This window comes from Nymphaea colorata, chromosome 5 (genome assembly GCF_008831285.2).
Source record: "Nymphaea colorata isolate Beijing-Zhang1983 chromosome 5, ASM883128v2, whole genome shotgun sequence".
NCBI classification, from domain to species: domain Eukaryota; kingdom Viridiplantae; phylum Streptophyta; class Magnoliopsida; order Nymphaeales; family Nymphaeaceae; genus Nymphaea; species Nymphaea colorata.
Genome location: NC_045142.1, coordinates 2,800,684 through 2,827,367, shown reverse-complemented (window position 1 = coordinate 2,827,367; position 26,684 = coordinate 2,800,684). Strand labels below are relative to the sequence as shown.

At 41.1% G+C, this 26,684-nt stretch overlaps 2 protein-coding genes across 10 annotated transcripts; both read left to right on the top strand.

Annotated features, from left to right (window-relative positions):
• The first annotated feature begins 596 nt into the window (after positions 1-596).
• On the top strand, positions 597-21,020 carry LOC116254877 (uncharacterized). Of its 9 annotated transcripts, XR_004172768.2 has the most exons (9): positions 598-806; positions 3,995-4,349; positions 4,489-4,704; positions 4,782-9,425; positions 9,505-9,695; positions 9,785-9,898; positions 10,033-10,140; positions 12,774-12,930; positions 20,587-21,020. XR_004172768.2 is itself a non-coding variant. In XM_031630505.2 (7 exons), the coding sequence occupies exons 2-6, from the start codon at positions 4,143-4,145 to the stop codon at positions 9,861-9,863; spliced, it is 5,337 nt and encodes a 1,778-aa protein (XP_031486365.1). In that variant the 5' UTR covers positions 597-806; positions 3,995-4,142; the 3' UTR covers positions 9,864-9,871; positions 10,033-10,444. The 9 variants fall into 9 exon arrangements, 2 of the variants coding, with proteins under 2 accessions (XP_031486365.1, XP_031486363.1); XR_004172772.2 differs by having other exon boundaries at positions 597-806; positions 9,785-9,871; positions 10,033-10,108; positions 12,774-20,701; XR_004172771.2 differs by having other exon boundaries at positions 597-806; positions 9,785-9,871; positions 12,774-20,701.
• Positions 21,021-23,206: 2,186 nt separating this feature from the next.
• On the top strand, positions 23,207-25,202 carry LOC116254878 (tubulin beta-2 chain). Its single transcript, XM_031630506.2, has 3 exons — positions 23,207-23,652; positions 23,793-24,062; positions 24,150-25,202. Exons 1-3 carry the CDS (start codon positions 23,259-23,261, stop codon positions 24,824-24,826), a joined length of 1,341 nt encoding a protein of 446 aa, XP_031486366.1. The 5' UTR covers positions 23,207-23,258; the 3' UTR covers positions 24,827-25,202.
• The last annotated feature ends 1,482 nt before the right edge of the window (positions 25,203-26,684 follow it).

Genomic DNA, 26,684 nt, shown 5'->3' with positions numbered 1-26,684 from the left:
AGTTTAGCCTATCAATACACTTTAACAACATTGATTTATTTTGACAATTTTTTTGTGCATCGGTGAGACCCAATGATTTTTTTTTTTTTTAGTTTCCTTATGTTTAGAGTCTGTAAGTAATTTGTTTTGTTATGTATCTTTGATTTACCTACGACGGAGTACCATTCAATCCGTTCTGAGATTTATTGTTTTGGGTGGTTGGTAGAAATGTTGTAAGTGGCTTCTACCAATTTTTTATGTAAGTAAGTTGAAATTATTATTTTTTTTGTTACATCTCTCATAATGTATAAGGTTGTCAAGAAAAATGCATTGCAAGTTTTATTTATTAATACGTTTTTTTTTTCATGCACTTTATTTTCTAAATGATCTCTGTGCCGCTTTCTACAAGAGTGATCCATGATTTTTTAATTTTGTTTCTCGAAGGCCGGGCGGGATCGGATCGGGTCGATTAATGTCCTGGCTGGTTCGGGGAACCGGTGCGTTTTCCATGGGGTCGTGTCTCCCGCATCAAACGCGGGGGAAAAAATACCCTGAACTTTCCGTCAAAAAGAAAAGAAAATTGCCGGTTAGGGCTACCTCTTATAAAGTACCCTCCAGCCGCTGTCTCCATTTCCAGTTTCTGACGCACACTAGGCACCCTGCGGCCGCTGTCTTCCAGCGACGCACCAGGCAATCGAGGAGGAGACATACCACCGCTCGGTCCCTGGGCGTGGACTATATAAAAAGCGAGGCCACCGCTCGGAATACACTTCCGCATCGTCGTCGTCTTCGTCTCGGAGTGTCCGCAGCAAGACCAGGTCGTCCAGGTAAACCCTGTGCCTTCTCCTCCTTCTCATCGTTCTCCGCTCTTTTCTTCCGCCGCTCTCATTGGTTATGATGCTTGGTGTTTTCCTCGTTTCTGTTGTCGCCGCTGTTGTGGTTCTTGACTATGTTGCTAATTTCCCAGTGACCTAGGGATAACCCTAGAACTGATAGTGTTTGCACCGCCTTTATTCGCGGTAGATTCCTTTTGTTCGCGTCTTTGCTTATAGGTTTGAGTTGTAGATGGGTAGTTTGGTCATGTGCACTCCTGGTTTTTTTTTCCTCGCGAGGAATCAATTGGAGTTTTATGTTCAACTATAAGTTGTTCACGTGCTGCTCCGGGATTCTATCATGGTGGTTAAGTGATTGGGCTCATGTTCGATTAATAGGTCCCTTATGGGGGAGCTTTGTTTGGGATTGGTCGCTGTTTCTTGTCACTTGCTTGAAATTAACTTGTTGTTCTCAATATTTATCATATAGTTTTAGTTGGCATTGGGTCGACATATTCAAAAGTTCTGTTACTGATCAATTGTGAGTGGGTGACTGACCTTCGGCCAAAAGTGAGTTAGGGTTCCGGATGCTTTGCATGCTTTTTTGTTTGTCTGCTTCCCAATTTATGATGTTACATATGGACAATTCCACCGTATTTTTTTCATTTACAACAAGATACTTTACAGTTTACACAGATAATGGATTATCGAGTGAAAATTTATGCTGACACATGAGTCACTCTTTCCTATTTTCATTTGAAAATATGTGGTAACGTTCGATAGATTTCTTGGTGTGCGAATCAGCTTGTGAGAGATGTCGGTGGTTCATTCAGAACCAGGAATTAGCTGGCTTTTTATTCTTGTTGGTTAATTTCATTACCTATTTATTGTCATTTCCTGAATTTCTTGTCTGAACATATTTTCACTCTTATGTTCTCCTTTAATGGGAGATGCATCAATGAAATTTTTCACAAATTGGTGTTTCTTTAAAACTTTTGCAACAAAAGGGTCTTTTACTGATTTATAGGCGGCCCTTTTGTTATTACTCTAAAGGCATAGAGCGTACTTGCTTGTATTACTTAATCAGATTGCTATTTTCTAGAACAATTGAGTCATATCTTCTGATTTTTATATGTTGTTGGTTTAGTGGAGCTTCCTTACTGCAGCTCAGCAACTTCAGCTGATGCTTAGGAATCAATTTGAAAGACGGTAAATAGTTTAGCAGGCAAGAATGTGTATAATATCCTCAAGCCGCAGAACTGGAATGGCAGTATTGCCACTTCTATGCCATGGGCAATAGTTTTGGGGGTAAATGGTAATGTTATCAGCTAGTTGGGCCTACATTGCAACAGATGTATTGGCTGGTTAGTGGTTACCCTGTTTAGAAGCTTTGCTAATGCTGGATCCAGTGGGTCCAGTCAAGATAACGTAATACCAGACCTCATGAAACTTTTATGACTGCAATGATATTTTTGGCTTGCTGTTTGTGTGGGAATGTGTGAATGATAATCTTTTTATCCAAATCTTTCTCTTGTTGCGCCAAACAGGTGTAAAGCTTTCCTAGAATTGGTATCCTGGGCTGCCAAACACATTAAGAATTTAGAACATAGACTTTTTCCCCTTCTTCTGCTGGAAGTGGAATAATGTATCTGTTATAAAAGAAAACATTAAAGGCTCTGTTATTTGTACCTGTTAACCCTGCACAAGAGGGTGTTTAAATAGCATGCTTCCCATAGTTAAAAGTTTAAAACGTAATCAGGCTAGGGTGTCTGAAGCTTGCTTTCCGTTGTTTTCATGGCATGGTTCTGGTGATTGGTGATAGGACTGGATCTAAAAGTACGTAATTATAGCTATGCTTCATTTTGTTCTAGAAAAGGGAAACAAACGCTTCTGGTTGCATGAGAAATCCTATTTTTCTGCCATAGAATGAGGTTTTATCACTCCTTTAGGCATACTGTTGTTGCCTTTTTGTAATTTGGATTTAGATGGATGATGCAATATAAGGGCAAGCTTGGATGCTTTCATGGATTGTGCATAATGTAAGGGAATGATGGGGGGCTTATTTAGGACATTCTATTGGAGCTTCCATTTCTAGGAATTTCTTATCAAGGGCAGATCTGTTATGGTACTTGGGCTTTCAGATATGCAAATTTTTCTGTTTCATCAACTGAAGTTTTTTAGTTTATTGGTTGACTTGATTCTTGGAATGTGTGATGGCTCTTTTAGTTACTTTGTTTAGAGCTCTACTCAATGCCAATTGCCAAGTTTTACTTTATCTTTTCGAGTGGTAGGTGACACCTTCTTGTGATGTTGTATATTCCCTTCTCAGTGTTGTTTTGGCCCTTCAGAGATTCATATGTATGTAGTTGTAGTTTGAACCTGTGAAAGTGGATATTTCTCATGTTGTAGGACTGTTAGTTATCGTGAATTGATGACTTGCTGAATTTCCTTCTACTATGACATGATTTTGGAAGGCCGTTTGATATGGAATTAATTGACAACATCCCCTTGCTGGGAAACATGATTTCTCTGTAGGCGTTGAACAATATCTTTCTTATTGAGAGTTGAATGGGTGAATTGGTTTTCCATTTATCGAGAGAAAACATGTGTCAGAGGTGTAGGGGCCATTTTCCTGATTGTGTCTATCAATCAGAAGCATCGAGAAATTCTGTTCAAGTCGATGTCTCTTAAGCTGTTGTGCTGGGCATACACTGGGTGTTCTGTTTTTTTTTTTTAGGTTGGAGAATGAGTAAACCCTTTTGCACTATGTGTCATACTATATAGGAATTTCAGCAGATTCTATATATATTTTATGGGCACTTTGCTGTTTGTTCCTATGGTCACTTGATGTTCCTAGTGGAACCTAATTGTTTCTGAAGGGATCAATCGCTGTATGTGAAGCAATAAAATTCTTACTTTTGTGGCATGGTGGACGCCTTTCTCTTCTAAAGGTTATTCACTCTGTGGTTCATTTTTTATATGTTTAATTTGTTCTCCATCTCTTTCTTTCTTTTTTTCCCCTCTTTCTCATCTCTTTGTCATGTTTTCAGGACAGTATTGTCTTGTAGGTTGCATATCCACATATACATGTGCTTGTCTGTGTGTGTGTGTGTGTGGACATATATGTATCTTTTATTGGTATGACTGGCTACTTTAGAATGTCTGACCAGCTATCTGATGTGAGTTCTGCTGATTCCATGTAGTCCTCCTATATTGGATTGCCCTTTTGTTTCGTACAGGGGCATATCAGAAGTCGAAGAAGTTTGCTGAAGCCAGTTCCCTTTATTGTTCAAGTCAGATGTTGGCTGGTTCAGAGCATGGTTGTTGAAGGTTATTTATCTGTTGAAAAAAATGGGATTTGATAACGAGTGCATACCGAATATTCAGTCACTTCCTGGAGAATATTTTTGTCCTGTTTGTCGTCAGCTGGTCTACCCTAATGAAGCTATACAAACACAGTGCACTCATCTTTATTGCAAACCTTGCTTAACATACATTGTGAGCACCACAAGGGCTTGCCCTTATGATGGCTATCTTGTGACAGAAGCAGATGCGAAGGTATGGCAAAGGCACAAACACTTAAGCCATGTTGTTAGTGTTCTCACTTGTTTTGATCTAATGTGGCATTATTTAGAACGTCTTTAGCATCTATTACAATTTCTGATACTCTGTCATTTCATAAACTAAATGTTTGCAGCCCCTTATAGAATCAAACAAGTCAATTGCTGAGGCTATAGGACGTATACCAGTGTATTGTCTTTATCACAGGAGTGGTTGCACATGGCAGGGTTCCTTTTCTGAGTGCACAACACATTGTACAAGTTGCCCTTATGGCTCATCCCCTGTTGTGTGCAATAGGTGTGGGACACAGATTGTTCACCGGCAAGTGCAGGAACATGCTCAGAATTGTCCAGTAAGTTTCCTCAGAACTTGCCGGACCTTTTTTGTCTGCTATGTTCTCTATTGAAGTATTTGTAATCTTGTTTACAGGGAACACAGCCTTTGCAACAGGAGGGTGGTCAGGCTCCAGCTACATCAACAGCAGCCGTGGAACCAAACCAGGCTGTTGCTGCAAGTGCCCCACAAGCTGGTGGAACCACTAACCAAGCTGCTGCTGCTCAGACTGTCACGGATCAGAGTCAGGCTTCTACGATTGTTCAATCCCAACCCTCTTCTGTGGTACCAACTCCAGAGCAGTGGTATCAACAATATCAGCAATACTATCAACAATATCCTCAATATCAACAATATCACCAGCACTTTGTGCAATATGACCAATATCAGCAACATGTTCAACAGTATCAGCCACACTTGCAGACTCAACCTCAGGGGCAACCCAATGCACAGTCATATTTACAGCCACAGCCTCAGCCTCAGCCTCAGCCTCATTCACATGGTCAGCCTCAAATAGTTCCTCATTTGCAGCAGACTCATGTACAGGCTAATGCTCAACCACAAGTGCACACACATGGGCAACCACCGGCACAACCTGCTGTTCATCAACAATCTCAGGCCAACCAGCCACAGGCACAACCACAGCCACAGGCACAACCACAGCCACAGCCACAGACACAGTCGCAACTACAACCTCAGGCACAATCACAGTTGCAATCTGCATCACAACAACCACAGGCCCAGGTGCAAGGACAGCCACAGGCACAGGCACTAGTGCAGCCTCAGCCACTGCCTCAGTCACAGCCACAGCCACAGCCACAGCCACAGCCTCAACCACTGCATCAGGCTCAGCCTCAATCTCAGCCTCAACCTCAGCCTCAGCTGCACTCACAACAAGCGCAACCGCAACCTCAGCCTCATTTACTGCCACAGCAACAAGTTTTGCCTCAGCCTCAGTTACAGCCCCATCCTCCTGCACATTCTCATGCTCATCAGCAACACCCATATCCTCAACCCCAAGTCCAGGCTCATCAGCACGCATATCCACAGCCTCAACCCTATGGGCATGTGCAGCAACAACTGCCTCCTGCTCAGCTACAGCATCAGCAGTTTCCTCATCAACAAGGTCATGTTCATCCGTATCCACAATCAAATCTACATCCTCAGCATCAACCACAGATGCAGCATCCTCTGGCGGCTCATCAGTCTTATCCCCAAGCAATCCAGACTCCTGTTCCACAACCCCAACATCAGCAACAGGCTGTCCCAGTGCATCTTCACCAGCAGAATTCTTCAGTTCAACAGCATTCTATGCAGATGCCTGTTCAACAGCAGCCACTAAACCAACCTCTTCCTCATCAGATGCCAGTACCTAATCAATTTCCTTCCCAGCAGATGCGGCCTCAACATCCTCCCTTGCAATCTCATGGATCCATGCAACACCACCAACAACCAGCCATGACACCCATGCAAGCTCATCACCCGCATGCCCCTCCACAGCAGCAGCCACATATGGCACCTCAGCAGTCTGCTCAACCGGTTCCTCAAGGGCATGCTTACCCAGGCATGCAACCGCCACCACAGCAACAGGTGCCAGTGACACAGTTCCATCAACAGCCACAGGCGCATTCCCAGCCTCCCCAGTTATACCCTGGACTACCACCCAAAATGGGGAACAACTACCAACAACAACAGGCCCCACCCTTAACAGCACAGCAGCCTTTGCGTCCACATGGGCCTTCTGCTATCCAACAGCATCCTCCGGCACAGGTCCCAATGAACCACAATTTGCCTCCCTCACAGGCTACACCTCCACAACAATTCCCAAATGCTGCACAAGGAGCAGTTCCACAGCACCATGTTGGCCGGCCTATGCAAAATCATGGAGTGCAACAACAGCTCTTACAACCAATTCCTGGTGGACTTCTCATGGGACAGGATGCACGTGGCCCCATTAGGCCACTGTTGTCTAACACTGGCCAACAGTCTTCTCCAGGCCAAAATATGCCAAGGACAAATCCTTCGCTCATACCTGAACAGCAGCAACTCTCTTCCATGCAACATTCTTCCAGTCAGCTAGCTTCAGTCGCTTCTTCTGCAGGATCACAATCTGGTGCTACTCTCAATCAGGCAAATGTTGCAGCTACTTCGACGCTTGCTGACATGAAGCAAGAAACCATGCGGGATCAAGCCACCGAGCCTCCTGCTTTACGTGTTAAATCCTTTTCTGCAGATGCTGCAGGAACCAACAAATCAGATTCTAAACATGATGATGACAATGGGTGTAAGGTGTCAAAATCTTTGAACAGCGTAGACTCTTTGGATGTCAAAGAGAAGGGAAGTTGTGATGTTGCAGATAAAAAACTGTTGTCTGTGGAGCATACTGTTTCTGAGGATTCTGATTCTTCTTTGATGCCTCAAAAGGATGCTGAGCTACATGGATTTAGTGATGGTAACCTAAATGAGAATGCTTCCTCAAAGGTGAATGCTCCTGAGAAGCTGTTAGAACCTTCAGATATTGGTAATCAGCCAGATACAAATGGAGTCATACAGGGTGCCTTGAAGTATGACAAGGATACCCAAGGAGAGGAAAAGCAAGAGGTTCCCATGGATAGGGAAGATCCTGAGCATGCACTTGATCTCACTCAAACAAAAGACAATGATATTTATAAAGAGAAGGATGCAGAAGATTCACAAAAATCCCAGAAGTCTCAGGAGGTTAATGGGTCTGCTCATACTTTTTCGGCTCCTGAGAAAGATTCAGAGTTAAACAAGTTAACTTCTGGGCCTCAGCCAGTGGAGGATGCAGTTGGGGGGTCACAAGCTTTTCCAGGACGTGATAGAAATGGTGTTCTACCTCAGGGAACTGAAAGAAATAATTTTGTGTCTTCACAGCAGCATGCAATTGGTGGTTCTGATAAAACCATGTTGCAGCATCATCCACACATCATAGGTCCAATGCACGAGCTGAAGGCACCACAATCTGGTTTCTCAGAGAGGAGTTTGCTGCCACTTTCCCAGCACGTTCCTCCTCCTGATGAAACACGTACAATGAGCCACTTTGTCCGTCCGGAGCAGAGTCAGATGCAAGCAAATAGTTTTCCACAGCCTGCCCATCCCTTTCCTGCACCTAATGACAGGCAGTTTCAGCCATTCCCTCTTCAGCATGGCCCTCCTTATGGCGAAAGGGGTATGCAAGTTCAGCGGCCTCCATTACAACAGCCCCTGGGGCCTAATTTGGATAGGAGGTTTCCAGAGCCACCACATCAAGTTCCAGGTCAGGGGCAGTTCCCACCAAGTCATAGGCCTCAAGGCCCTGGTCCATTTGAAACCTTTTCCCAACATGGACCACAACAAGTCATGCCTGATCATTTTCAGCTGCCTGCTAAGCAGCAAGTTATACCCCATACTTCCTTAAGTAATGAACCCAATAACTTTTCTGGTCCACCACCGCCCTTTGGCAGAGTTGAAAGCTCCATTCCTCCTCATGGACAGGCCTTCCCACCTCATGCTGCAGGCCCAAAATTCCCCAGGGATCCATCTGCAGGACTGCCTATGGGGCCATCACGCCCTGGCCCTTTTGATCCTCCAGGTGGCGTGATCCCTCATGGACCTATGAGAGGTCCTGATGGTCAACTAGTCAGGCCTCCTCCAAGTGCAGTTGAACAAGCTGATGGTTTGCCAGGCCGAAGAGCTGGATTTTTTGAAGGTTGGCAGCCAGACATTCGTCCACCTTTATCAGCTGATCGTCCACTAATGGGCCAAGCTTCTGTATTTCAGCCTGGCAAGGGACCTGCATTTCCCCAAGGTTTACCAGATGAACGATTCAAGTCTCTTCCTGGTGAGATGTTCAAATCTCCACTGGATGAACCATTCAAACCTTTGCCAGATGAACAGTTCAGGTCATTCCCACATGATCCATCCAAGCGAAATGTCGAGCGGAAAGAGTTTGAGGAAGACCTTAGAAAGTTTCCTCGCCCTGGTCATCTTGATGTTGAAAGGGGACCCCAACATGATGATTACTTTTCATCTTCACGGCATCAAGGTGGTCCTATCAACTTTGAACATGCAAGGAACATGGAAGGTGGGCTCCATGGATTTGGACGTGACTCTGGGCTTAAAGTTGATGCTGCTGGAGTTCCACCAAGGCCTTTTGGTTCATTTCCTAGTAGCAGTGATAATTTTGATAGAAAAGCTGATCAAGTTGGCTCTAGGTCTGATTTTCTTCGACCAGTTCAAGAATTTGGCCGTCCTCACGTTGATGGTCTTCCAAGAAGCCCAGGAAGGGAATTTGGTGGTCTATCCAGGCGTTTCATTGGTGGATCACCTCGTCTTGGTTCTGGTGGTCTTTCACGCTCCTTAGATGATTTTGGTGGAAAAGAGGCCATCGGTGAGCGTGCTAAGTCATATAATTTATCTGAAGATATCTCCAATTTCCATGGCAGAAAACCACCAATGGGTGACTTTGAGGGCCGTTTCCCACCGTTCCCTTCATCTGATCTTGGTTTTGGTGCTATCAGTGAGCCGTTTGGTCCTGGCAGTTTGCCTCTTCAGTTGAGGCGTGACATTGCTGGCCATCTGCGAAGTGGTGAACCTATTGGACCACGTTTTGGTGAATCACCAGGTCTGTTGAATCCCCATAGCCATTTGCGATTTGGAGAGCCATTTTATTCAGCGAATTTGCCTCCTCATCTAGGTGTTGGTGAGTCTCTTCGTGGAGAAGGCAACCACTATAATCCAGTGAGTAAACTCTCTTTTCGCCTCATTTCTATTGTCTAAAAAATTTGCAATTGCTGTGAGAATCTTTTTATTTCTTCAGTTGATGCGTCAGCATGAGATCGATCATCCAAGGAAAAGGAAGCCTAGCAGTATGGGATGGTGCCGTATCTGTCAGATTGACTGTGAAACTGTGGAGGGTTTGGACCTACACTCCCAAACACGCGAGCATCAAAAAATGGCAATGGATATGGTTATGAGCATCAAGCAGGATACTGCCAAGAAACAAAAACTGTGAGATTCCTCTGAAAAATTTGGCACTACTTTAATGTACCTTTTCTGTGAAAGGGTAAGGGAGGCTTATGATTGTTTCTGTTCTTCAGGTCCTCTGAAGACCGTGCACAAGATGATACAGTTAGGTCAAAGAAATCTAGTTTTGAAAGTCGTGGAAATAAGCATTGAGAAAAATGGTACTGTTTCCAAGACTATACTACGTGGTAATTTGCCAATTTCCTCAACTGTTTGTCTTCCCATTTTTTTTGTGCAACCATGTTCTATAGGTTGGTTTTTTGTGGATATTTTACCTTTAAGTTCACCGCTTATTTGGTATTCGTCTGTGCATGTCTTGTAGGTGTTTGCGTTTCTCTGGAAGCATCTTCGACCTGGTTGGTCTAGCATTTTGTGGAGATGGGGTTGTTGACATTAAGGTTCCCACGTTTCTTTTGGATATTCAAGCTTCGTGAGTTCTTTTGCTTGTAGCCAGATGTTCAAATAGTTTTAGTCCATGGTGATGTTATAGTTAGTTGGATACCAGATGCTTGTGGAGAACTTGTTGCAGTGGGTATATTAGTGGTTCATGAAAAAGCTTTCTTGCTGAGTATGGCAATCTCATTTGTTTATCTGGTCATCGCAAGTATGTCTTTGCTGATGTATTTTCACCAGGAACCACTCCGTTTATGTGGCATTTCATTGGTTGTTTTCTCCTAGCGGTAGTTCAACCTGTGTCCAAGATGAGGAATTGGAGAATTGTCCTTTTTTTTTTCCCTGTGAGAGCAAGTTCGTTTCTTATCCTCCTGAAAGGACTTCGTAGAGTTCAAAGTTTTTGTTCTTCAATCTAATTCACATGCATGATTATCATGCTTTGCTGCCTTGTTGCACTGTTTTGTGTGTGGTTGGACGAGTAGACCTGGACTCCCGACTGGTTTATTGTGCTTATGTTTCATTTTAAAGTTGGCTTTATTTTTTCCTTTTCATTCTGATGCAACTAGTTGGTTGCAGCCTGTCCTTGATATAACTTTTTTTCTTCAACTATACATGGCAGGGTTTTGTGTTTGTATTTGACTTTTCTCAAGTTGTTATCCTAGTAAGTCTGGGGCATCAGCGTTGGTGCCATCTTGTTCTTCATGTACTTCTTTTTATCTTCAACTGTGTATCTGCCATGTGTAGGACCATTCCCCAACTGCACCACCATTTAACTTCTGCACCACCTTGCATATCTGCCATGTGTAGGACTATTCCCCAACCACACCACCATTTGACATGTGCACCACCTTGGCATATCTGCCATATGTAAGACCATTTCCCAATCGCACCATCATTTGAGCACACCACCTTGCCTTGTTTCTAAGATGAACATTCCCTGCCCTTGATTTACGCTATTTTCCATGAACGCATCTTCATGTTTTGCAAGTCTATTCCTCATAAAGTGCCATCTCCTATTCCTCTATCTATGGCACCTTTCCTTGTTCTTGAGGAGATACAGGAAGGCTTAGGTCTGGGCATCGGTCCGGCCCGATGCTCGAAACCTGAACCTGGGCTCGGCCTGATGCCTGAAACCCGAGCCCGTCCTCGGCCCGGTTAAAATAAAAACAATATATTTTTTAAATATAAAATATTTTTTGAATATAAAATACTTTTTAAATCTTAAAATATATATTATTATTATTAAATAAAAATAATATAAAAAAATAAATCGGGCCTACCCTGGCCCCGGCTCAATCCGGCTGGGTAGCGGATACCTGGGCTCGATGTCCAGGCTTAGGAAGGCTGTTGTATGTCTGCAGTGGAGCCATTGTCACTTGGATATCTGTCAGAACTTGTTCTCTCCCAATCGGACAACTGTTTTTCACCTTATCTATCTCATTTATTCGTTTTTATTTCTAGAAAATGTTCACAAAAGAAGTCCTTCTGTCCTTAACAATATTAGGTAGTGAACATTGTTCAGTGGTTCAAAGTGGCTTATCTTGCAAGGTGTAATACTTTATGAGGTCTGTATTAGGTAGTGAACATTGTTCAGTGGTTCAAAGTGGCTTATCTTGCAATGTGTAATACTTTATGAGGTCTGTATTGGGATGTGCATGATTTACTCCAACAAGTTTATGGTTTGTTTGTTTTTGACTAGTTGAGAACTGAATTTTGGTTATAAAATTGCAAAGTAGACCTTTTTCTTGTTAAGAGTAAAAATTTAATTGCGCTCATTAGGAGAAGAAGAAATATGATTTAATGATTTTTGCAGATACAATTGAATTGGACACACTAGGAGAACAATTCTGGCTTAAGAAGCTTCTTAATTGGGATGCTTCTACGATGCCCCAAACCGTGTGTTTGGTTCTACCAAATACTCCTTAAACATCACAGTCAAGTACCAAAAAAAAAATAATGGTGTGATGAAATACTAAAAGGCTTCAAGAGAGAATGTGACTTTTGTTACAGTCTGTAAGATACGTTTCTGATTTTCTTTCTTGGGCTGTTATATTATAGGATGCACCTATTATGATTTTGTGAAGGATATCCCTTGAAATGGGCCATGGTGGCTTCAGTTTGAAAAAAATATCTTGTGGACTTTTGGTCTATTGTTGCTGTTGTGCAGTGCACTTTTCTGACTTTCAAAATGTCTCTTCTACAATCTTTTCCTTGTGAGAGTGTCCTGTTTCGTTTTAATTCTGTAATTGTTATCTACAATTTGTATATTGCTCTCCTTTGGTGTATGATTATCTTCTTCCTGAAGCAAATGTTCAATGGGTTGAATTGCCTTTTTTCTTAATTTTCTGTCTGTGTTGGCTAGAGTTCATAATACCGAGTTTGACCTTTTCAATTTTGCAATTTTTTAGTGATCTATTGTTTGTGGTACTTAATAAATAAAGTCATATAGTTCCCCATCTCTTGATTTACCTTATCAATATTTTTTTGGAATGGCACTGAAACTGAATAATGTAGTTACTTTGCCTGATTAAATTTTAGTCTTTCCTAGTGCTATGGTCTGTACCCATTTAAACATGGGTTTTTTTTCTTTGTTCTGGGTGTGGGCCTCTAAATCTCAACAGTTATGCAGAAGGAGAATGAGAGAAACTAATAGAGGCTAGTTCTATGCAGTGACAATTGACACTTCATTTTGGAAAAGACTAGTAAAGTTAACTGGAGGACTTTGAAGTGAATCGTTTAAGTTGAAGGTGATTTTGAAGGAGACTTGATTGGTTGCTTCTTGGTTGGTTAGCGATCAAGTGATGCCAATGGCTACCTTAGATTTCAGGTGATATGACACCTAAACATTATATGTTGTCCTGTAAATGCTTTCCAATTTTAATTCGATAATATTTGATTATAATTTGCAATCCAGTAATTTTATTTTTCTTCTTTCTATATAGTTTAATAAATTACCAATTAATCTTTCCGCCTGAAGCATAAAATCAATCCATCGTGTTCCTATTTAAATGTCTCCATGAAGTTGATGGACTGCAAACATAATTATGTCTAACCATGGCACCTCCATCCCTAGAGACTGTTATTCATGTTTGTAATAGCTAAAGTTATTGGGTCTATCAGACGCTAGACTGAAAATTTTCACGTTATATTTGGACTTTGTGTTGTGGTTCATTGTTTTTCGATGATGAGGAGATTTATGGGTATCTTGCAGGCACTGAATGGAAAACTGTATACTTTCACTCATATATGTGCAAGGCACATAGGTACATTTAGAAGCAATGCCTAGGACTTTTTGTCCTAGTGTCCCAAATCAATTTCAGTGTCAACACTATGTAGAAGAGAAGCATAGGATTCATCATATGGGTGTGTTTTTCAGTTGTCATTCTTTTGTCCTAGTTACACGTTGTTTCATCTATTCCTGTCATCCGATTGTTGTCCTTGTGCAATAAACACTAGCAGTAGTTCTATGAGTTGTGGGAACTTCATTTGGTTGTCCTCGTGTAATCAATACCAATAGTGATAGTTGTTTTATTATATCACGCTCGTGAATTACATTTAGTCCATCTCTATCTCTGGCTCTGTCACATGGGTGTGGACCCTGGTGCAAGACTTGTTCAGAAAACTTGTGTGCCTGGACATGGCTGTATGTAAGACCTATATATATGCCTGTGTTTTAGGTATGTTTATGTATTATATATATTTATCTTGGTTGTCAAGGCGCCCATGCAGCGCCTGGCGCCTAGGTGGGGCTAGGTGGGCCTAGGCAAAAAGGTGACCTTTTTTTGTGTGTTTTTTTGGTTATGTTAAGCATTACATAATAAAATTATGTAGTTGCTGACTGAACTGTAAGCTTCTATTCCAAGTAAAACTTGAAAAACTGTTCTGTTCTAATTGAATCAAGGGAAAAAGTAAAACATGAAAAACTGTTCTGTTCTTGTTTTCATGACAGACTAACAGTACATTTCCAGCTTCTTTAAACTGTGCTGTTCTGTTTTAGCTGATGCCTTAGTTTGATACACAGAAGAAAGCACATCATCCTTGTTTACATACTGGACAATGCTTGCATTTCTTATAGACTATTTCAGTTATAGACCTTATAAACTATTTCATGTGAGTCATTAATCATTTCAGTCAAAAATCATATCAAATCAGTACATATAATATGCATTACAAGTTTACTACAGATTGTGCATATAACATATAATATACATATAACACACAAAACACCCTCACAAATAAGAAAATAAATCTGTATTCAGGTTGCAAAAGTGAGGTCCACGCTTATGTCTCTGATTACTAGACAGCACTAAACAGGAGAAACTGGTGGTCTTTTTACCATAAACCTAGGTTTTGACATGGGTAAGAAGTCTGGCATAGGTTCCACAAAATATTCTTTAGAGCACATAAGATATATACAGAAATTTGTTGGTTTTATAAAATATGTAATTAACTTCCACTTGATGAGTTGATATAGAATATGTAATTTAACGTGCATCAAACTGTACTTAAAGAACAGAAATTATGTAATATAACTGTGTATAATATGAGTATATACGGTGTGACAGTGTATAATAGAATTACAAGACTTAATTTGAAGGGAAGGTGACTTTTCACCTTCCCATAGACTAGGCGTTCTAGCGCCTAGTCCAGCCTAGATGCATCTAGGCGGCAGTCTGACACATGATGCCTAAGTGATGGACTTAGGCGATGGGTGTGGACTCATGCCTAGGTGACGCCTAGGCATGTATTAGTCCACGCCTTAACAACTAATAACATTTTGTACAAATAATGTCGTATATCATTGTTTATGTTATAAATATATGTTACTGAACAAAATATGATAAAACTAAAAAATATGAATATGCTCTGTCCAAGCATTCTCATATACCTCCACCTGTGTCCAGCCGTGTTGACAAGTTCTGGTGCCCTTCCAGGCGTCTCCACGTGTCTTTGTCTCTGGGTTATGTTTTGATTTCCTTCTTTGCAATTTTCAGCTGGCTGCCTTTTGATTTTTTTTTTTTGGGTAAGCGCTAATTGGAACTCATTGGCATTCCATCTGTTGTTTTTCATTTTTTAGTAAATGCCTAAATGGTTTTTGTTCAAAATAAGAGGCATTCTCCTTCCTTATTCTGGTGGTCTTCTGTGCCAGTAAGAATGAATGTTTATGTGAGCTTTGCCCATTGTTTTTATTGGAAATGACTGGTTATGTGGGTTCTAGGTCTTTTAGGTACCCCATTGCCCTTAACCTGCAATTGGGAAAACAATTTAAGTCCTAGCCACCTTAGTGGGAGCATAAAGTGGTTGGGTCTTGAAGCAAAGGGTGTCCTCTGTGGATTTGAATAGGACTGGATAATCAGATGGCCAGGTGTGTAAAACTTATTTTTTCAATAGTATGACCAAGTTATTCATGGCTGAAGCCTTCTCATGCCGGATCAGCCGTCAGGTTGGTCACCTGAGTCAACTTGAGGCAGCTTGGCATATGCTTGTGGGGCCTAGCCAGCTGAATCAGTTGATATCTCAGTCTATGACTCGATCCCCAGATTGCAACCTGTTGTTTGTCTCACTTTTGAATTTATGATCTTGCTGTTCCTCTTGAAGATTTAGAAACAGCTTTGACTCATTGATCCATGTTGTAGACTAATTTCATGCATAATTGTGTAGGTCATTTAGGTAGGGTGCTTGTATGCAATGTTATCACTGGCATATCTTATCGCGTATCGGTCGGGCCGACCTATACGCCGTATCGTAACGTATCACAAAATTAATTTTTTAATTTGTAAAAAATATTAAACAATTATAAAAAATACAGAAAAACAGAAAAATTCTAAAAAAATCTGAAAAAACAAGCAAAAATAAGAAAAAATCAAGAAAAATGTATTTAACGGAACATTCATCATTCATGTATATGAAGTATGAACTATGAAGTATGAATATGAACAACACATTCCAAAATAAGAAATCAGACATTCAAAAAGCAAAATGACATACTAAGCAGCCGAAGAGTATTCGATTGCATCATAATTCACACAAAATAAGAAATCAGACATTCAAAAAGCAAAATAACATACTAAGCAGCCGAAGAGTATTCGATTACATCATAATTCACACATTTCTTACCTTCTTGGTGTTAGAAACCAAAGAACCCACTTTCTTCAAGCTTCCCACTGTGCCCTCTACGCGAAAGAAAGCTATCTCACGGGCAAAACTTGATGCAAATGAGGAAAATCTCTAAGTCTCACGTCTCTTGAAGTGTTTAGAAACAAGAAAAGAGAGAGGGAGAAGAGCGTATATACAAGAAGATGCAAAAAAGGGGACGTCGTCACGTCGAGGCTCCTTTTTTAAAAATTTCCATGTATCGTACGATACGGGGGTGTATTGGCCGTATCGTGCGATACGGGCCCTGTATCGCACGATACGGGCGATAGGCCTACGATACACGGCCGTATCGTGTATTGTAGGCATATCGTATAGGTCTTTAAGACCTATACAATACGTATCGTACAATAGGCGTCTGTATCGTACGATACGGATTACATTGCTTGTATGTTTTATGACTAGGCCAGACTGGTGCAAACATCAAATTGACAGAAGTTGGGTGGAAGAATATGGCGTTACACGTATAATCAGAAACATATATAACATACAGCTACATTAAATCTTGCTAAATGCTTTATGTATCAAGTTGTAGGTTGTTAATTAAACACTAAAATTCTGATTATATATGTATATAACAAATAAAGATGGAAAAAATAGGTAGTGTAACAAGAAAGGTACTGTGGGTTTCATCTTGAAAAATAATCTATATAAAGACACTTATAACTACCATTTCAACTTACTGTTATGTACGTATCAGTGTGAAGAATATCTATATAGAAATGTTTCTAAGTGCCATGGCAACTTGAGTACTGTGGGTTGATGTGTCAACTTCTAAACATATGAGAGAAAGCTGCAGTGATAGATACCCCTTAAATATGTTATGCGGATTTTGTTTCGGGGACTATTCATTGGTCTACTTTGTCGATTTCTCCACTGAGCAACATGCTTGTACAAACAGATGTGCCATTTGGACAATGTACAGCTAAGCTAAACAATCCCATTTATGGTTAAGGAGAGAGTTTCATACATGTCTTCTAGCTGTCAGGTCACTATGGTAATATTACAAGGTGCAGCTACATTTAGATGCTTTAAGTTGATGCCTTAATTCACATTTCAGTGCAGCGAGATGAGGTCTACATTCTCATATTATTTTTAATGGCATCTGAAGTCTGAAGGTTAGATAGATGGCCTGCTAACTTAACTATGTTCCACGGATTTTTATATTTCTCCTGTCGGCTGAATGCTGTGTGAAGTCTTGAACATCGTGTCAAAGAACATTAATGATTATGCTTGCCAATCTGATTATTGTTGAATCATACTTTTTCTTGTATCTATTTGCTGTTGGATGTCATAAAGATCTCGTTCCACTGATTTAGTTGAAGGGTACATTATGGTGTTGGATTTATGCTTGCATTTGGTCGAGTTAGAAGGTATATTTCATCCTTTCAGTTTCCATTTTTTTCCTAAATCCTCTCTTTAGTTCATATTTTGCTCTGCACAACCTTGCATCCCTTACTTCAATTATGAAGGGAAGTTTCTTATGCATGTCCAAATTTCATAGTTGCTTCAAATGTTCACATGGTCACGTGTTCTTTCATAGATTATTTTTGTGATTGATTCGTGTAGCACTAATGGATTATAACTTCTAGTTAATGGATTATAAGTTCTAGTTAAGTACATCTTTGAATCAATAGGGCGATCGCTTTAGATTGTATATACTTGTTCATCAAGTAGGTTATGTAAGCAGGCGGGATTACCATATTTGATGATAAGGTCCTTTTGCAGTATAGAGGTAAGACTTCATGGTGCTGGTATTAGGAAAAAATTTTGTAGAAGTATAGAACTGAAGAAATGTTGTATACGGTATTGGACAAAATGGTTTAAGCAGTGAAGGTGAATTAAATGTACAAAAATTCAAGTTGGTATTTTTTTGTTGTATTTATAGAACGGAGAATGGCCTTGTGCATATGAGGATATATGAGTTTGTGTGCTGATGGAAGATGAGTTTTTATGAGGTATATGGTTGGAGATAAGATGGATCGGAGCAATTAGTGTAGTTCAAATCGGCTTTTTTCATCTAGAGAAAAGGACCTTTGGCATACAAGTATCAATGATGAGTGCTGAATACTTTTAACTTTTAAGATGTTGCTTTATTCCATCTTTTAGTTTGTCTCGGTTTCTGCACTGATGTTAGTTGAATTTGCATTTAGTAAGTGATTGAGGTTATGTTTGTATGAACCTTCTGACCGAGTGAGTTTTTCTCTGCATGGATGGAAAAACTAGCAGCTGAAAGTGGCTCGAATTTTTGCCATGCTTCCTGATCCTTAGGTTCTTGTACTATCAGTCTATCACAGATTTTTAGTTGGTTATATAGGTTTAAATACTATCCCAAACCTAAAAGTGCAGTTGAGGCATCTTAGGTGAAAGTTCGTAAGAAATTGGATTCACTTCCTGGGTTTGGAAGTGCAATTGGCAAAATTTTATCTTGTACAGTATGATGTTGGAAGTATGCTTGCAGTGGAAATGAATGATTCCCATCATGTCTTTTTGACTTTATTACATATGATGCAGAAGTAAATGCTAAGGGTGGTGGTTCTAGTATCTCTATGTTAGTCTCTGGGAGTAATTCTTAATGTGCAATATAGTGCATTGGAAGTTGTGATCAGATTTTTTGAGTTTGAAGGAGCACTCATCATTGTATATACATGTTTTTGCCCTTTAATTTTCCCCCATGGTGGTATGGTTCAATGTTGTCAATAACTGATCCCAGGGACAGGAGTTTTCTCTTTATGGGTCTTCTCAGTTTCTTATTTGGAGAAAATATATTTTAGACTTTTAGGTTGGACATGGATGGACTATCACTGGAAAACTATGTTTCATTTCTGTATAATCTAGTTAGGTTGTTGAGGTGGACATCTGTTTGATGACAATCACTAGATCTGCTTGACCAAAATATGTGAATAAGAGACTGTTGTGATCTAGCATTTGTTTCATCTCCTGGACCTTACACACTTTGATGTTTCATATAGTAAGCTTGAAGTCTGCTGAAGGTGGATGCTTGTTAATTCTGTTGAAGTAGCTTATAAAGCATTACTGTTTGTAGATTGAGAAGTAGATGTCTCAAGGCATTATGCAAAAAGTAGATGCTTGTAGCGGTGTCAGTGTTGCATATTGCTGGTCTACTCATTGTTTTTGGCCAAGTCCTTTTGTCTCTAGTCTTGTGCTAGGCTTGACAAAAACTATCACAGCAGTATCAGTTTTTCCTGTTCCACAAAATTAGTGGCGCCTTTCAGTCTATGTTCCTGCCCAGTTCATGATCTTTCCGAGGATCTGTTTAGATATACTCGAGAAAGTTTTGAATTTCTACTCTAATGGCTGTTGCTGGTTATGAAGTTAGATCTTAGCTTTGCAGGTTTGGTCTAGAGTTTGACTCATTTATCTGACCTCAACTAGATCTTTCTTATTGAAGCATTTCGGAAACATATTATATAAAACCATTTTAATATCTGAAAAAGGCCTGGGAAACAAGGTGAGTGTCATTGTGCTTCATCTCATCTTGTTTGAGGTTTGGGAGATGAACTCAGCAAGCCTTGCTGAAATTTATTCATACCCAACCGAGGTCCAAAGCTAATATATACGTGCTTGTGCTACTAGACATTGACTGTTTTGAAATTCACGCTTTGAATTTTAGGAAACTTGTTTGAAGCATTTAGTGTACAGATGAGCAACCTCAAAAAATCTGATCACAACACTGAGCGTGACAACATTGTATGTTTCCTAGGAATATCACTTGAAAAGCAACCTTAAGTTTCGTAAACATAACCCAGCTCATTAAGGTAAGCAGAATACATCTTGAAGTCATTTAGAAACTAATCCTGGGAATTTAGATGAGAGATGTAGGATTACTTATTATTTAGTATCAATTTATGTCCTTGTCGGTCAGATGCTATGTTATTGAATTAAAAGAAACAATTAAAGAACAATTCAGCTGTGCTGAAATCTTGTTTGGTTATCAGAGGAAAACTGAAAAGATATGTAAATTACAGAGTACCTTTTATGAACGAATTATACCTTGTTAATTCTGTTGATGTAGGTTTTGCAATTAGGAAGTTTAGTGTTACGTTGACAGGAAGCAAAACTTAGAATGATGTTTCTGTCTCTCCTATCTCCATTTTATTGCAGAATTATATCTAAATTTTGCATCTTGGGCTTTTGTTTTTTGGGGCTTTTTAGTTGGGATCAGCCTTACGCCTTAGCAGTTCAAGTGGACCTCAATATCTGGTTTTTTAGTGTTACATCGTGGATTATGTGATTGCTGTGATCATTTGGTCGTCCAATATCTATCGACAGCTTTGCAGCTTTTGTCTGCTAACAGTTTTCTTTTTAGTGTTTTTCCTATGATTTTTTGCAAGGTTTCCTGGGTGGGCTTTTCTTTGTTAAAGGAGCTACTGCTATCTGTTGAATATTCACTATTTTGTCCAACTCGGCCTTGTGTTTTGAAACGTCTTGGTGGCTTTGGGTCTTTAAGAGGCACCGATATTAATGAGGTATATTCATATTGCTGGGGTTAATACGTGTGCTTTTGATGGGTTGATTCTCAATTGTTCCTGTGCTATAAACATGAGTTACTATTTTAAAGACTGCAACTGTATATTTGCCCTGAACATGTGAGCAAAGTACTTCATCAGGAGCACACGCTTGACCTGGTTCATTTCCCGGCTTCTCATGCGCCTTTCATAGTGGTGCTACTTTATTGGCTGGATGTACATCTCTTCTCTGTCGATCTTCCAAAATATTTAAGCTAACCCCATTTCCTCAGTACCTTTGGAGTTCTAACGCTTCCTGAAAATCATCGGCCTTCCTTCTCATCCCACATAATCTATTAGCTCCTAGTTCGATTTGGCGCCGTGCAACAAGTCTTTGATGACCTTTGTATGTTTCTCGTTTATTATAAACTAGTTGGCTCTTTTCTGTTGACTCACGTCCAGGGATGTCTACCGGTTACTCGATCCGTGGTGGTAATGATCATGTCGAACACAAAACTGCCGTTAGCATTAAAATAAAATATGAAAAATCGGGCCCTACTTACCTTTCGAGTAGTCGTAATTGTTAGCGGCTGTTGTAAGGGATTTTTAGTTCTCGATGTACCTACGTAAACTCATGGTCAAATAGAATTTGTTAAAGCGTTGTTTATGGTCAAATAGAATTTGTTAAAGCGTTGTTTAGTGTAAACATACTCCGTGAATGTGCTGCAAGGGTATTTGTACGAGCGGATCGGTTATTTGAGTACCCATTTATGAAATTTATTTTGTTAGGAATTTGTTTCAGTTAGGATATTGGGGGGGGGGGGGGGGGTTGATTATGGTAATTTTGTCCGTTCGTTCGGAAAAGGTAGGTGCAACAAAGTTTTCGAAATGGTCCGTCAAAGGGCCGTTGTTAACGTTCTAGTTTTGTTTACCATTTCTAGCTGTAGCTATAAATGTTTACGCGACTTCCTGTTTCTTGGGTCACGTGCAACACGCATTAATTAGCAACATTCCTGGGAACAGGCGCCCGCCTAATCACTGTCAGTCTCGATTCATATTACGTCGGTCTTTTTAGTTGAAGCCACGTTTCTTCTGCTGTCGGGACTTGATTTAAGAGTCGAAATCCGATTTGGTGTTTGTTTTTGTTGTTAATACAGCTGGAATACGGTGTTAACTTGGTTAATTAAATGTGCATTTTCATCAATTCACCATTTATTGCTAGACAGTGGCTTTCCTTCGCCTGGTTGCTTGGTCCTGTGAAAATATCTCTGGTACTATCGTAGAAGATTTGCTCTCCAGTTGCAAAAGCTAATCTGCTGGACTTTCAATATTTTTCGAAGTGTGGAAGCGCCTAGTTGACTCGTAAAAGAGTCAAATGCGCAGTAGTGTCAGGCTGATGATTCTGGATTAATGTGGATTAGTGAAGTTGACGAGACTGAATCTTGTTCCAACCTTGTTTTTCTACTACATGAAATATCCACGCCATTCGGTTGTACTCTGGGTTACTACAAGGGGAAGAGAAATGCAATTTCCTAGGATCGGACCCAAAGCCATTGCATCCCTAGATTCAGCTGTTGATTTGACAGTTTTAGATAGAATGTTGACTCCGAAGTATATCGATCCATAGAGTTGATGGGTGCTTCTGGATGATCGTGCTCAAGGAAAGCCTCTCATGTTACACTCCCTTTGTTGAGCCGTTTTCTTGTTGGGGCACACTGATCGGAGAGTTGATATATCGCTCAGCCCTTTGATATCTTTTCCTTCCTTTAAGAATGTAGCCTAGCTCGTTGGACTAGTGTACCATTTATTCATCAGTTTGATTACCATCGTGGGTGTTACGTCTTTGTATTGAAAACGGTGAATGTTTTATGATTAGCCAATGGGTGTTTTCTTTCCACCCATGTCTCGAAGCTGGCTTGAACTAATAGCTAGCGGTTATTAGAATAATCTATGTGATTTCTTTCGATAACAAAACTTATTCTTGAGCTGTTAAGATTATGGACCTTCTTTAATGAAAATTCCAACAACTCTCCACTTCCGATGAGGTTCTTTTATTACGATTCTTTTAAGGGCCACTTCTAGTATATACATATTTGGAACTAACACCACATGTTTACGGTTGATCTTGACGAGATCAAAATGTAATCCACTAGCACCCCGTAATTGTGATCCTCAGTATCGCAGTTCTGGTAGTAGGGGAAAATATCCGAGCCCAGATGAAGAGCACCCGGGTTTGTCCTGTCAATTTCTAATTTGTGGAGGTTAACAGGTTTATTCAAATTTATGGAACGTTCCGCCGAGACGACTTGGCTAGAAATTTTGAAATTCAAAATTCACCGCTTCCGTCCAACAGTTGGATCCGCGCTCGTTGGTTCTGCTCTAACGGTCGGGAACAGTCCAATTCAAATCCCTCTCGAAGTTCCCGCTTAGATGTAGCCGTTGCTAAGCCGCTTCCCTATATAATTACCCTTACCACAAGAACACTTCAACTCTCTCTCTCTCTCTCTCGCGTGCGCACACACCCTCGCACAAGATGCGTGAGATCTTGCATATTCAGGGCGGCCAGTGTGGCAACCAGATCGGTGCTAAGTTCTGGGAGGTTGTCTGCGCCGAACACGGCATCGACGCCACAGGAAGGTACCATGGTGATTCCGAACTGCAGCTTGAGAGGGTCAATGTGTACTACAACGAAGCCAGTTGCGGTCGCTTCGTTCCGAGGGCGGTGCTTATGGACCTTGAACCCGGGACCATGGACAGTGTGAGGTCTGGCTCTTTCGGCCAGATCTTCCGGCCGGATAATTTCGTCTTTGGGCAATCGGGTGCCGGAAACAACTGGGCCAAGGGGCATTACACAGAGGGAGCAGAGCTTATTGACTCAGTTCTTGATGTTGTCAGGAAGGAGGCTGAGAACTGTGACTGCTTGCAGGGTATGCCCTCCCCAGTCTCCACGAAATGGGAATTTGTGTTTGTCGGCTTCTTTCATTTTCTGTGCACGAAGGACGCCATTCCCTTGTTTTTTATGGTCATTTTCTCCCCTGTTGTTCTTATTGGAGTCTTGTTCTTGCAGGTTTCCAGGTCTGCCACTCCTTGGGAGGTGGAACAGGGTCTGGAATGGGCACGCTGCTCATTTCAAAGATCAGAGAGGAATACCCCGATCGAATGATGCTTACTTTCTCCGTCTTCCCTTCTCCGAAGGTATCGGACACTGTGGTCGAGCCCTACAACGCAACCCTTTCTGTTCATCAGCTGGTTGAGAACGCGGATGAATGTATGGTTCTTGACAATGAAGCTCTTTACGATATATGCTTCAGGACTCTGAAGCTCACTACCCCTAGTTGTAAGTGTTCCCTAATTGCTTATTCTTCTTTTTGATGCTGTTCTATTGCAAGCATGAATGTTAACCATGGCTCTGTCATTCTTGCAGTCGGCGACCTGAACCATTTGATATCTGCGACCATGTCTGGTGTCACATGCTGCCTGAGATTTCCTGGCCAGCTGAACTCAGACTTGAGGAAGCTGGCCGTCAACTTGATTCCATTCCCGCGTCTGCACTTCTTCATGGTGGGTTTTGCCCCCCTTACGTCAAGAGGCTCTCAGCAATACCGGGCTCTTACTGTGCCTGAACTTACACAACAAATGTGGGATGCCAAGAACATGATGTGCGCCGCGGACCCCAGACATGGTCGGTACCTTACCGCATCCGCAGTGTTTCGTGGCAAGATGAGTACCAAGGAAGTTGATGAACAGATGATCAACGTCCAAAACAAAAACTCATCTTACTTTGTTGAATGGATCCCAAACAATGTCAAGTCCACCGTCTGTGACATTCCCCCTACAGGCCTGAAAATGGCATCGACTTTTATCGGAAATTCGACTTCTATTCAGGAGATGTTCCGGAGGGTGAGTGAGCAATTCACTGCCATGTTCAGGAGAAAGGCTTTCTTGCATTGGTATACCGGTGAAGGAATGGACGAGATGGAGTTTACAGAAGCAGAGAGCAATATGAATGATCTTGTTTCTGAGTACCAGCAGTACCAAGATGCGACTGCGGATGAGGAGGGAGACTATGAAGACGAAGAAGAGGAGCTTGCAGAAATGTAACATGGTTATAGTTCATAGCTGGGTTTCTGCAACTCCCAGTTGCCTGCTTCATGTGGAAGCGTTTTCAACTAGTAGAACTTGCTTTGTTAGCTAGGTGTTCCTAATTAAGTTAATTCCGACATATGTAACAAGTAGCATAAGAATACAGCATGATTTCTTTTTCTATTTCCAGCGAAGACGTGGCAGTACGAGATACTTGTTCAACAATTGTTGTTGAAATTTTATTCTTTCTTGTTTCACTGGCTACGTACTGACTGTGTATGATTCACATGAAAATACTGTCTTTGCTGTTTTAGATGTCGGCCAATATGCAAACATATGTAATATGCTCTTTAGTGGATGATTGTTGTTAGGAAGGAACCCTTCCTTTTCTATCCATGCCAACATTTCGATTACGGCCATCTCTTTTTCCATTGATGGTACAAACGGTTTCAATTTTGGAATGAGAAATCCTTGTGTCACAAAATTGTTTACTATATTTTCATTTAACTTTTTGGGGAGGACAACATTTCAGTTAAGACGAAAACAAATGAAACATAGCTATTTTGTCATCCCACAACAGCTCAAGTTGGGCCTATAAAGAATTCTCGTAAGTCAATTCAAGATAATTTTGGATGTAGGAAATCGTTAAAGAACTAGAGCTTTCTCCAGGGTTGAGTTGATTTTTTTTATCTCTTAGTGTGATGCCCCGGGTTAAGATATGCATGAATTACAGAAAGGATTCTTAGACATTTCCTCCCCGTTTTTTTTACCTTCTTGTTTAGGATAGGCCGAGCAACCAGACCCGTTTTTTTACCTTCTTGTTTAGGAGCCGTGCAATGCACTAAGGTTGCTTTTGATTGCCTCAGGTCTTAGAAACGGTTGAATTAAAATGTGTGTTTCCGCTCCTCTCTCTCGCGTCCCTACCTCTTGACGCCTCTTCCTCTCCTCAACCCTTTGCTTCCTCTGTCTTCCCCATGCGTCCTTGCCTTTGACGCTTCTTCTGCTCTCCCCCGTGAGGTCCAAGCTTATCCCGTCGCCCTCCACCGCAGCTAAATGCTGCTGCTTCACCCGCAGCCTCCATCGCATCACCTCCTCCTAACCAGCTTTCAGCCATAACCATGGACCTACCTATGGGTTGGGGAATGGTTTGTCCGCGTAGGCATGAATGTATGGTTTGTTGAGTGAGGCTGAGGGCATTCTTGTACGCAAGGTTGTAAGGCCTTGAACCTATCTGTGTAGTAGGTTCAGACCTAGAGTAGGCGGGAAAAGCCCTTCTTGTACCTTTACCCTTGGGGATTCACTGGGTTTGTCTCCAGTGGGGTAAACATTGAATTGTAATCTTGGTATCTCCGGAACCGAAAGCATTCCCGAAGAGATCTTGGGAGGTCAGGACGACAGCGCAGTCTGGGTTTTCTGGACAGCTACAGTGCCCGCAGCTTGCGTCCTACCAATAGGGGTTGCTTTTGATTGCCTCAGGTCTTAGAAACGGTTGAATTAAAATGTGTGTTTTGGTAAATCCTAACATGGATTTACATCCCCTTTCTAAGAACCATGGATTTTAGGTCAGATTTGAGAGGGAGCGGTCCATCCTTAAATTTGTGATCTCGGATCTATGGTAAAACTACACAACTTAACTGATATAACTTAAATGGTTGTAGGTGAAAGTTATGAAATGGATAGCTAGCCTTTTGGGTGAGCAAGATGCTAATTCCACTATCCAAGTGATATTTGGGTAGCTTTTCTTTTATATATATTTTTTGACACGACCGTTTCCACCCTGCGTTATTGAGCAGATATGGATGAAAAACGATCGAGGGTAAATTCATCCATGGTTGACTTAAGAGTATGAGATGATAGGCTTCTTATTGCCTGGTGA